Source organism: Triticum dicoccoides, chromosome 7B (genome assembly GCF_002162155.2).
Source record: "Triticum dicoccoides isolate Atlit2015 ecotype Zavitan chromosome 7B, WEW_v2.0, whole genome shotgun sequence".
Lineage (NCBI taxonomy): Eukaryota > Viridiplantae > Streptophyta > Magnoliopsida > Poales > Poaceae > Triticum > Triticum dicoccoides.
In genome coordinates, this window is record NC_041393.1 from 134,749,245 (window position 1) to 134,761,798 (window position 12,554).

A 12,554-nucleotide genomic window follows, 5' to 3' on the forward strand; every position below is an offset into this window, starting at 1 on the left:
ACCGTTTTTTTGACGCCGGCGCCGAAAAAGTCGCCCGAGGAGGCCTGTTGGGGGCGCGGCTGAAGATGCTCTAAACTCCATGGTCAATCGTGTAATCTCCATGTCCTTCAGGCCGAGGCCGCCATCGCCTCCATTTTGTGCGCCTCGTCCTCCTCCTCCTCTCTCGATATGCCAGGCGGATGCTGACGGTTGGCTGCAGCGATGGGTTCTGGATTGATGCTTTATATAGGATGGTCTCACGGTTAAATTGTACCGGTTATAGAGGTATACGTACATTATTATATAGCAACTAATCCTTAGCTAGTAGCAAACCTACCCGTGATTGATTCATGTTCTGAGCCGGACTATATGAGATGGCGCGAAGACAAAGAGATCCAGGTTATACGACGTACGGTAAAAGTACTTTTCAATACGGACAATCGATAAAAAAATAAAAAGAAACCCTCCACCTCTTAAATGTCAAATGTCAATCTTTATGATTAACGTAAAATCAACGGATATCAAAAGGTGACGTATGAAGAATTATGAAAACTTTCTCCCTATAATATTAGGTAAAGAAAAATAAGTTGCCATGCTACATATAATAAAATTGCACATGGCAAGTTAAAAAAAATCCCATCTAAAAATAGGAATTTTTTCTTTCACAAAACGAGAAATACGCGAACCAACCTGTGGTTGGATGGTTAGAGGGACTTTGGTATCCCCAGCCCACCAGGGTTCAACTTCATAAATTTTAAGATGATATGCCGGCTCAGTCTTTCGGAGATGCTCATAGGCATAGGGTGTGCGTATGTGCATTCACAGAGATGAGTGTATGCACGTGTATATGAACACTTCCGTCTGTATAATATTAAAAACAAGAAATACATATCGGTTTTTTGGAAATATTTGGAGGTAAAAACGAATTTAAAAGAACGTTCAAAGGATATCTAGCAAACTTTACTGCATTTTATCACAAAAAACAACTTGGTTCAGTGGTAAAAGCTTATCTCACTTGGAGGTCGTGGGTTCGATCCCCACCCATCAATTAAAGACATGTACATCAACACAACTTGATCTCTGCAGCCTGCTGACATTCATAAATCAACTTGTATGCAAATAAATCGTAAAATATTAGCGACAGGGTTCGTGGTCAGTGGCGGAGCTATGTTGGGGTTGGGGGCCGCTGCCCCCCTCCCCCCCAGCCTTGGATCAATTGTTGAAGATTTTTTTTGGGAGGTTCAGATTAGATTTTGTTTTAGCATTTGCACCCACCTCCCCCGTCCCCAAACACTGATGACTTGTGTTTCGCCCCTTAGTGATTTTCGGCTAGCTCGGCCACTGCTCATGGTAGAAGACTGTTCTCATTTTTCCGGTGGAGTAAATGCATTGTAAATTAGCCGCAGATTTAGGCTGCCTTCAGTCAGATGCACTGTAAATGTAAATAATATCTTTTGCTAATTGGGTCTTTTTTCTTGGTAAATTGCAAGGGGAATGAAAACATCTTTTAGCTTTTTAAGTGTATCACGCAAAGAGCAAGTGAATAAATCATAACTTAGTTTGACTGTAATCAGCTACGACACTTGAAAAGTACAAAACATTAAAAAGTGTGTTTAGCATTAAATAAGTTTGTTCTTGAATTTGATTACCCATTCCCATCCAATAGTAACATAAGAAAATAGAAGGATACATTCTAGGCAGAGAATTCTTTCCTAGATCTGGGAACGACTTGTGTAGAATATGAGATTGTTGTGAAAAAAATAGAAGAAATGATGTTGGGCCATCGGATGAGAGATCGATGGCACAGGTCCGGATGGTGGGATCTTTGCACAAAATTTGCAAAACGGTCCAACGCTACAAGCAAATTTGCTTTCGCTGCCCTCCCACGTCTGTACCAAATCCTTACAGAGCGAAGGCACGGGATCGAAGATTTCTTGTCTGCGGCTGCGGTGGCGGCGGCGGCGCAGATCCTGAGCCAAGCTGGGCGGGCACGCGCAGCCAAGAAGCTGATCCATCTCCTCCTCGATGGCTCCTAGCCGTTTCTTCGCCGGTGGCGCGGTTTGAGGCAGATTGGATCAGATTCCTCACCTCCTCCCCACTCTCAGGCTCCCAGATCAGCTCTCCGCCGTCCTCCGAGATACATATGCTGAATAGACACAAAGATGCCATTACATATGCTGAATAGACACAAAGATGCCATTACATATTTTGCTAGGGGATTCGTTGGGTTGGCTATTCCTTTTAAATGCTTATTGATGATCTTTCATCCCTAAAAGTCTGGCATTTGTTATTGGATGGGTGCTCGCTCCAGTATTTCTATGCACATGAATATTTCCTGTCCTTCTGAGAGTAATTAATTACATTTCCCTAATCTTTCCCATAAGCCATGCCTTTGATATGACCCGTGTGGCAGAAGTTTGACATGGAAAAGATGATCCCCAGTCTAAATTTGCAATTCTCATCACAGGATCCAGTAATGGAGGGTAGCAGTGCGATGCCTCCTCTAGGAGAGCCCTCAATTCCAATGATCGCAGCATGTGCACCAGCACTATCAGGTGACAATAACGATACGAGAAAATCAAGATATCCTAATGTATCTAACATTATGTTAATCCCTTGTGTGCTGTTGGTTGCTAAATTTTTTTTGCAGCCATGGAATCGGTCAACAGTGTTCAAAATCAAGATTTCAGCGATGCAACGTCATTCGCAGAAATTAATTCCCCAATGCTTCTCATTGATGATTCCAATACACCGGAAAAAAAAGAATCATTCTCTCAAGAGGTACACGCGGTTTTTAATTTTAATATAATGTACGAACTTCTTATTTTTGTCCATATTAAACTGCATGAATACATTCATGTTTGATAAGAAAATATACACTTATCATATGTCATGTCCATGTCAAACCTTAGGTGGCAAACAAATATGCAAAAACTAAACATCTGAGGTATGTATGGTACAAATTAGACAGCCCTATTGTGTTATAACACTTGTCACAACCTGTAATACTCGCATTAAATGGACATTCCATATGGGAGTAGTAATTTTTGGGAGTGACAAAATGAGATCTCATAACCGAATAACATGTAGTCTTTAGAAGTGAGATGGTGTTGTCACGTGAGGGTAATGTTACTGTGTTGATTCAGGAAGAGAGGAGTACCTGCAACATGAGTGTGAGTGTGTGTGGCGGCTCTCACTGGGAACGGGAGGACTGGATGCCCCTTCTAGGTCAGCTTCTCCTCATGGGCTTGGGCCCTAAGTGATACATATGATGGGCTTGGGCCCATACCGGTTCAACACTCCCCCTCAAGATGGGTGGTAGATATCTATCATTCCCATCTTGTCACATGCCAAGTTACAGTCCTTTGTTCCTAGTCCCTTTGTCAAGCAATCTGCAAACTGCTGCCCAGAACTGACATGACCAAGGCTGATGATCCCAGCATCAAGTTTCTCCTTAATGAAGAAGCGATCAATTTCCACATGCTTTGTCCTATCATGTTGAACTGGGTTATTAGCAATGGCTATAGCTGACTGATTGTCACACCACACCTTCAAGGGGCCCTTCCTCAGAAGTTTCAACTCGCTCAGTAGGTACTTCACCCAGAGCATCTCACACAACCCTTGAGATAATGCTCTGTACTCAGCTTCTGCTGTTGATCTAGACACAACTGTCTGTTTCTTGCTTCTCCATGACACCAAATTTCCTCCCACAAATACACAGTAGCCAGAAGTTGATCTTCTATCATCTTGACAACTGGCCCAATCAGAGTCACTATAGCCATCCACCTCAAGATGTCCACTCTTCGCATACCACAACCCTTTACCCGGAGTCCCCTTCAAGTATCTCAGAATTCTGTGCACAATATCAAGATGCCCACTCCTTGGTTCATGCATGTATCTGCTCACCACACCCACGGCATACGTAATGTCAGGCCTGGTATGACACAAGTACAATAACCTCCCAACTAATTTCTGATAATCTTCCTTATTCACCAGCTTACCTGATTGAGCTGTCACTCGATGATTTTGTTCAATCGGCGTAGGGGCTGCACGACATCCCATCATGCCCATGTCACTCAAGAGATCCAAGGTGTATTTCCGTTGGCACAAAGATATTCCCTTCTCTGTCCGAGCCACTTCAATGCCAAGGAAGTATTTTAGGTTGCCCAAATCCTTTACCTCAAACTCCTTGCTTAGACACCCCTTCAATCTCTCTATTTCCTCCTTATCATCTCCAGTGATGATAATGTCATCCACATAAACTGCAAGGATGGTGATCTTCCGATCAGAGAGTGAGTGTTTGTAGAACACCGTGTGGTCACCATTACATTGACCATACCCCATAGCACGGAAAGCACATCTAAACCTATCAAACCAAGCCCTCGGCGATTGCTTCAGTCCATACAAGGATTTCTTCAGCCTGCATACCTTCGCTGTGGTCTGTGAAGTACCAAAACCTGGTGGTATCTCCATGTACACTTCTTCCCTCAACTCACCATGCAAGAAGGCATTCTTGACATCTAATTGATGCAACTTCCACCCAAAGTTTGCAGCACAGGAAACCAATATCCTTACTGTGTTCATCTTTGCCATTGGAGCAAATGTCTTGTCATAGTCCATTCCATAAGTTTGACTATATCCTCTGGCGACCAATCTGGCCTTATACCGTTCCACCTTCCCCTCAGGATTCTGCTTCACTGTATAGATCCACTTACAACTCACTGCTTTCTTTCCTGCCGGCAATGTGGTTAGCACCCACGTCTTGTTTTTCCTCAGTGCTTCCAACTCTTCTATCATCGCTTCACGCCACTTCGGATCTTGCTTTGCAGCCTTCCAATCCTTTGGGATTGACACAGTTTGAAGAGAGGCAACAAACACTCTATAGGAAGGAGACAAAGCCTCATAAGACACACAATTTCTAATGTCATGATCATCAAAAAACTTCGGTGGTAAAGCCTTCTGTGCCGCTTCACGTGTCCCCTTTTGCAACGCAATAGGCAGTTCCACCGTGTCAGATGAGCTTGCACCACTGCCTTGTTGCTCCCCCTGCACTTGCTGCTCCTCCTGCACAAGTGGTTGCCGCCGTGAATAGACCAGCCGTGTGTCAGATGAGCTATGCACTTGTGGCACTTGTGGCTGCCGTAGAGAGTACACTAGGGGAATATTCTGCCACCGATCTGGAACAGGGAGCTGGAGATTACCAATCTGAATGGAACCCACTGTTGGCTGGACCTGAACCTGCACATCACCATCAGTGAGAGTACCAACCGGAATTGTACCCACAATTGGCTGGACTTGAACCTGCACATCATCATCAATGTTAGTGCCCACAGAATCCTCGTGAGTGTGAGACACAGCCTTCTCCCCCTCTTGACCATCCTGCACAGAGTGTAAATGGTCAAGCTCTTGAAACAACACACTTAGATCTGTTGGCTCACCATAGAATGGCTCAGACTCCCTGAAGGTTACATCCATACTGACAAACCTGCGTTTCTCTGAGGGACACCAACATTTATATCCCTGCTGACTAGAAGAATAGCCCAGAAAAATACACTTCACTGCTCGCGGATCAAGTTTTCCAACAGAAGGACGGTGATCACGAACAAAACAGGTACTGCCAAACAATTTTGGGGGAACAACAAACTTAGTTTCTCCATATACTAGCTCACACGGAGACTTCATGCTTAGTATTCTTGATGGTGTCCGGTTGATCAGGTATGTGGCTGTCATCACTGCTTCACTCCACAAGAATTTGGGCACATTCATCGTAAACATCAATGACCGAGCAACCTCAAGAATATGCCGATTTTTCCTTTCCGCCACTCCATTTTGAGGAGGGGTGTCTGGGCACGAAGTTTGATGAAGAATACCTTGATCAGACAAGTAGGCCCCGAATGTGTTGTTCACATACTCTGTCCCATTGTCAGTCCTGATCACCTGCACCTGCACCTGAAACTGATTCTTCACCAAGGCATGGAAATTCTGAAAACAGCTAAACACCTCATCTTTGTGACGCATCAAATAAATCCAGGTCATACGAGAATAGCAATCGATGAATGTCACAAAGTATTTCATTCCATTCATTGATACAACTGGGCTCTTCCATACATCCGAATGAATAAGCATAAAAGGAGATATGCTCCTAAGCCCCTTACTCACATATGAGGCTCATGTGTGTTTGGCATATTCGCAAGCATCACATGTCAACTTGCCCTTGCCTATCCCACACATAACATCCGGAAAGATTCTACTCATCTTATCAAAAGATACATGTCCCATCCTACAATGATGGATCATCGCCTCCTTCTCCTTGTCCTCCATGGTCGCAGCACACACCAAGTCCGGCTGCACCTCCTGGTCCATGTACCAGAGCCCCCTACGCCTGGTGCCAGTCCCAACTGTCTGGCTCGTCTGTCGCTCCTGAATCACGCAACCAAATTTGTCAAGGATCACACGATAGTCAATTTGATCAATTAGGGCACTGAAGGAGACCAAATTGACAGGAAAAGCTGGCACATGTAAAACCGAGGATAGGGAGATGGTCGGAGTGCACTTGACTGTGCCAACCCCTACGACAGGCTGGTTTGTGCCATCAGCAGTTTGCATAGTGCCCGTGTGAGACGGAGGGTGCTTAGTGTAAGACTCAAACACGCAAGATTTAGTAGCAACATGCTTAGATGCTCCAGAGTCGAGAACCCACTTTGGAGCACTCCCATTAGAAGCAAGAGATGCCTGTTCTGGATTACCTTCATCAGTGGAGGCCCAGAGAGCAAAGTCTCCATAGTCAACATCATCTGCATCTTTGCCTTTTGACGTCCCAGTGTCTCCTGCCACTGTCATGTGAGCCCTCTGATCCCCTGAGTGTCCTGAGTAGCCACCTCTGCCCCTAGAAGCCTGACCCCTTGAGGTCCCTGAGTATCCACCTATGCCTCTAGCACTCCTGCCTCTGCCAGTTCCCCCTCCGTTGTATCCCCTGCCTCTGCCACGAGTTGGACACGCCCACTTCCAGTGACCTGGCTCCCCACAGATATGACATTTGTTGGGATCGCTCCACTCCATGCACTCAGTGACTGCAAATGTCGAAGACGGCACAGCCTTCATGTCTGCATGCTCAAGAGATAGCCGCACCTCCTCTTGAGACATAGCAGCAATAGTCTCCTCAATAGAGGGCAGGAGAGGTTGGTGCAACAGGGATGCCCTCCTGCCATGAAAACAACCTCTAAGCCCCTCCAACAGTTTCAGCACACGCCTGCGTGCAATCCACTTGCGCCCTAACTCGATGCAAGCCGCATCGTAGAGTTCCAGAGGGTCGCAGTTATCCTGCTCTGCCCACAAAGCCTGCAGCTCTGCCACATATGTCATCACTGACATGTCGTCGCCTTGATGCAGCCAACTGATCTTCCCCTCAATCTGAGCAATTAGCATGACATTGCCCTTACCTGAGTACAAGGTGGACAGAGTCGTCCATATCGCAGCGGATGTGGATAGCCCCTCCACAGAGCGTCCAATGGGGGGCACCACTGAGTTCAACAACCAGCCAATGAGCACAGAGTTTATGACCTTCCATCTTTTTCCCTCCACAGTAGTCTTGTCTCCTGGTTCAGCAACAACACCCAACAAGTGCCCATCAAGCTCCTTCTGTTCCACAGCCAGCAACGCCCTCCAGGACCAGCTCAGATAATTGGTAGCCCCCTCTAACTTCATGTCCATGGACGACAGTTCGATCTTCTGAGCCACTTCCTGTCGAGGAATGATCGCCCCAGATTTCGACTCCTCGAAGATCTTAGCAAGCTTCTCGAAAGCCTCAGCAAGGCCTGTTGGCTCAGCCATCTTTGGTCAGGAGGAGTGGAAGCAGCAACACTCAGTAGCAGCAACGGACACAGCCTCTACACACCCAACAACAGCATCCCACAGCAGCAGTAGCACTGACCACCACCAGTAGCAGCAAGCAACACCTCTTCCTCCCAAGGAACAGCAGCAGCAACGGCAGCTCCAGGACCACCTCTCCTACCTCCTCCCGCTGCCTCACGCAGCAGCAGCAGCACAAAAACTCCAGCAGCACCTCGTGCACTCACGCAAGCACTCCTCCTTCGCATGGACAACACCTGTGCAGCCTTCAGGTCGCGAGTCCCTCCGTCCTCTGCCGCGTCAGCCCGTGCACGGCCGCGCAGGCAGCGCCGCACCCGACCACTCATGCGCAGCAGCGCGTTGACGCCGCGACCGTCGTCGCCCAGGCACTGGCCCGCGCCCGCGCCTCGCCGGATCCCCGCCGCCTCGCCGGCCGGCGTCGCCGTCCGTCAGGCCCCGCCGAACCTGGCCTCTGATACCATGTTGATTCAGGGAGAGAGGAGTACCTGCAGCGTGAGTGTGAGTGTGTGTGGCGGCTCTCACTGGGAACGGGAGGACTGGATGCCCCTTCTAGGTCAGCTTCTCCTCATGGGCTTGGGCCCTAAGTGATACATATGATGGGCTTGGGCCCATACCGGTTCAACATACTGAAATTGCAATCAATGTTGCAGGGTTCTTTGTATAAACCCCAGTGTGACGAGGAATTGAAGCCAAAAGTAGGGATGATATTTGATGACATTGCCTTGGTGCTGGAATTTTACAGGACATATGCACACAATGTCGGATTTAGTGTGCGTCTTGGACAACAGAGGGTCGTAGATAATGTGCTTCAATGGAAACGATTCCTGTGTGCAAAAGAAGGCTTCCGTCCCGAGAAAGGTATGGTTGTTGTTGAGGCTTCAAATAAAAGGAGAAAGGTTAAATTGACTAGATGTGGATGTGAAGCTTATATATGTCACTCGAGAAAGTAATGGAAAATACAAGATAGCTTCACTCATTGAATATCACAATCACCCTTTTGTGCCACCGAGCCAGCAACACTTGATTAGATCCAATCGTCAAGTTAGTGAGAGAGTGAAGACAACACTTCACGATTGTCAAAAAGCTAGCATTGGCACTGCCTTAGCATATAGGCTGCTTAATGTTAGTGCTGGTGGTTTTCAGCATGTTGGGTGCACCCAGAAAGACCTACAGAATCACTACGGTGGACTGAAAAATAAAATAAGAAATTGCGATGCTCAAATGTTGGTGGACCAATTTGGTAGACTGAAAGCTCTGAACCCTGCATTTTTCTTTGAATATGAAGTTGACGAGGTCGGTACATTGATTCGTTTATTCTGGACGGATGCATCAAGTAGGAAAAACTATGGGCATTTCAGCGATGTCGTATCTTTTGATTCGACATACATCACTAACCAATATGAATACACCTTTGCGCCCTTCACTGGAGTAAACCATCACATGCAAAGTGTCTTTTTTGGGGCGGGGTTTCTACTTCATGAGACAGAAGAATCCTATATTTGGTTGTTCAGGTCATTTCTTAGAGCAATGTGTGGGATTGCGCCTAGAGTGATCATAACTGATGAATGTGTTAGGATGAAAAATGCAATCGAAAAAATTCTACCGAACACGACACATAGATTGTGCATGTGGCACATTATGGAAAAGGTTCCAGGGAAGGTACGCCCGGAATTGAGGAATGACCTTGTGTTCTATGATAGGCTGAAACATTGCGTGTGGAATTCTGAAACACCTGCTGAATTTGAGGATAGATGGCAACCTTTCATCATAGAGTTTCAGTTGGAGGATCATGAGTGGTTTGCCAAAAGATATAAGCTTCGTGCGACATGGATACCAGCTTACTTTATGGACATTCACCTAGCTGGTCTACTCAGGACAACTTCTATTTCAGAGAGTGCAAATTCATTTTTTAAACGTTTCATTCGTCGCAAGCTTACCTTTGTTGAGTTTTGGCTAAGGTTTGACACTGCTTTGAAATGTCAAAGGCAAAGTGAGCTGATTGCTGATAACACAAGTGAATACACAACAAGTGAGTTGTTGACATCATGGGAAATAGAGAGACAAGGTAGGGCGCTATTCACCCATGAGGTTTTTGAATTGTTTCAGGCTCAGGTGCTTGCTGCCAGAGATGATTGTGATGTTCAGCAGACAGAAAATCGTGAGGGGATTAAAATCATGTTTGTCAGTGATCAATACAAGAAGATTAGAGAAGTGTGTTATGACACAACATCCATGACTGCTAAATGTTCTTGCAAGCTTTTTGAGTCCAAGGGAATTGTGTGCCGTCACATTATTAGGGTATTGAGGGGTGCGAAAATAAATGAATTGCCAAGCCTTTATATTCTTAAGCGATGGCAGAAAAATTGCAAAAGGTATATTTCTTATCATGTCGATGTAGACACATTAATAGTTGTCTACTTTGACCCACATGATGATGATGATGTGATAATTTTCCTATTCGTAGGGACATTGTCTATGATGGGGAAGGGAATGTGCTTGAAGAAAATTTAACAGATCCGGTTGACATTGTTGTGAAAAGGAAGATAGTTGCTGTGAGGGACAAGCTAGAAGATCTCATACAAAAATCCAAACGCTCCATGGAAGGAATTGAATTCCTGCACAATAGTTTGTGTGGCATTGAGTTGGGTTTAGCCCAACTAGTTTCGACCGTGCCATGCAATACACAAGAAAATGAGGAGTCGTGTATTGGGAGTGTCATTCCAAAGGATGTTACCATCCTCACACCTAAGGATATCAATGCAAGGGGCACATGCTCTAGAATAAAGGGCCATAGGGATGGTGCAAGGAGTGGATCCGGTGAGAAGAGAAGGCCTGGAATTCATCAAAAAGTCGCGCGCAAATGCAGCATTTGTAAGGAAATGGCGTTTCATGATGCAAGAACATGTTCTAAGAAACAAAAAACAAAACAATAGAGGTTTGTGCTCCTTCTTGCTTCGAAGACTACCACTTATTTGTCTTGCTATGACCGCTCAACTAGGCTGATTAAAATGATTAGGCATACATAAATCATTTACCAAAGATATGTGCGGCTTCCATTTTTTTACTGGCCTATGGTATGGCTACAACAAGGATGTGTGTATGTGCTTTAGTACTAATCCTTCGTCCATGACATGAGCCAATCTGCCATCTAGTTCATTTATTTTTTTCCCATGCTTCTGTGGTTTTCTTATTATTACAAGATATAATATAATGCATGCCATCAGGTTTTTTGTTTATAGCTATCAAATTTGAATAATGATTTGCACCTGCAGGGCAGTCATACAACTCCCTTTAAATTGCTCAATGCCACTTATTTGTCGTTCTCATATGTGCTTTTAACTAATCATGGAATTGTAATCCAATTATCATAGGTCTATAATGGAATAATGAACAAAATATTTGTACTCTCTCTGTTAGACATATCCAACTATCACATGCCATTTTATTTTATTTGAAAACTCCCTTGTAGATACTGGAAAGCCAGTTTAACTTACAAAGTTATCCTGACTGGTTACATATGTATTAATATGTTTCAAGAATTTCATCCTAAGTTTGACATATAGGTTATGTATCCTAGGTTGGAGTGCTGAATGCAGCTAGACATATATATGATTGTCTCTCTTCTCGAGATATGCTATTTGGTATATGTTTCTGATTGACACCTATTTACTTGGTGTGTTTACCTAGGTAGGTCGAACTGATCAAGTCTATAAGAGTCCAACCTCTCCCAGCAGGAAGCTCGATTACCAGGAAGCACTAACACAAGGCAGAATGATAGATATTTTTGGTCTTGTACCAGCAAGACGCTTGTTGGGCGATGATAATTTCAGTCTTTACCACTTGGTCTTGCCGGCCATATATTAAAAATGATCTGTATGTTTCATGTAGTCAAGTACTCAAATGCTTGCTGAGCACTGATAAATTCAGTCCTTAATTTGTTCTACTTCCAGTTTGACATGTACGTGTGGTCCTACTTGCCTCTTGTGATGTGTTCTCATGTACTCAAGTACTGAAATGCTTGCTGAACATCGATAATTTCAATCCTTAAATTGCTATATTTCCAGTTTGACATGTATGTGTGGTCGTACTTGAGCTGGGATGGCTTATTATCTCATGTGTTAAAATATTCGTGATATATATTGTCGTTTCTTAGGTGACCAAGATGTTCGACTCTCTTCAAAAATTAGTGGTGTCACATAAATGTGTCTGGATTTCATCCAGTAAATATTTTCTCAGATCTTATATGAGACGAGTTTGTTTCAGACTAAGAAGATATGGGCATTAGTACTGTTCATATTTGAAAAATGGTTGTATTTCACGAAGACTTGAGGTGCATAATGCAAATGTCCTATTTCATGTCGAACTATCAGTAGGGGGGTTTCTGCAAAATCTGCATTAAGTGGGCTGAGATGCCTCCACCCAAATCTGTACCATTGATCTGCAATCTAGTGGTCCAGGATCTTTTTTTCTATTTTTGTACAGCAAGCTCAGATTCTACCCAAGTCGTTCCCCCTAGATCTTATTCCCATCCAATAGTAACATAAGTTGAAAGTGTTGGTTCCATGTTATTTGCTATCACTTGGTAGAGGTGTGTGATCTTCAATATAAAGGACAACGAACCCTATTCAACAATTAATAGAGTTCAGGAAGAAATATAGAGACTATTTTAATAGCTCGAAATTATTTTAAAGCAGAATAATCATTCA

The 12,554-nt window shown here is 44.5% G+C and overlaps 1 protein-coding gene across 2 annotated transcripts; it reads left to right on the forward strand.

The window, feature by feature from the left end:
• The first annotated feature begins 2,443 nt into the window (after positions 1–2,443).
• On the forward strand, positions 2,444–11,890 carry LOC119342231. Of its 2 annotated transcripts, XM_037614078.1 has the most exons (5): positions 2,450–2,534; positions 2,630–2,760; positions 9,955–10,220; positions 10,313–10,783; positions 11,536–11,890. In XM_037614078.1, the coding sequence occupies exons 1-4, from the start codon at positions 2,456–2,458 to the stop codon at positions 10,779–10,781; spliced, it is 945 nt and encodes a 314-aa protein (XP_037469975.1). In that variant the 5' UTR covers positions 2,450–2,455; the 3' UTR covers positions 10,782–10,783; positions 11,536–11,890. The 2 variants fall into 2 exon arrangements, 1 of the variants encoding a protein (XP_037469975.1); XR_005165462.1 differs by lacking the exon at positions 9,955–10,220 and having other exon boundaries at positions 2,444–2,534.
• Positions 11,891–12,554: the final 664 nt, after the last annotated feature.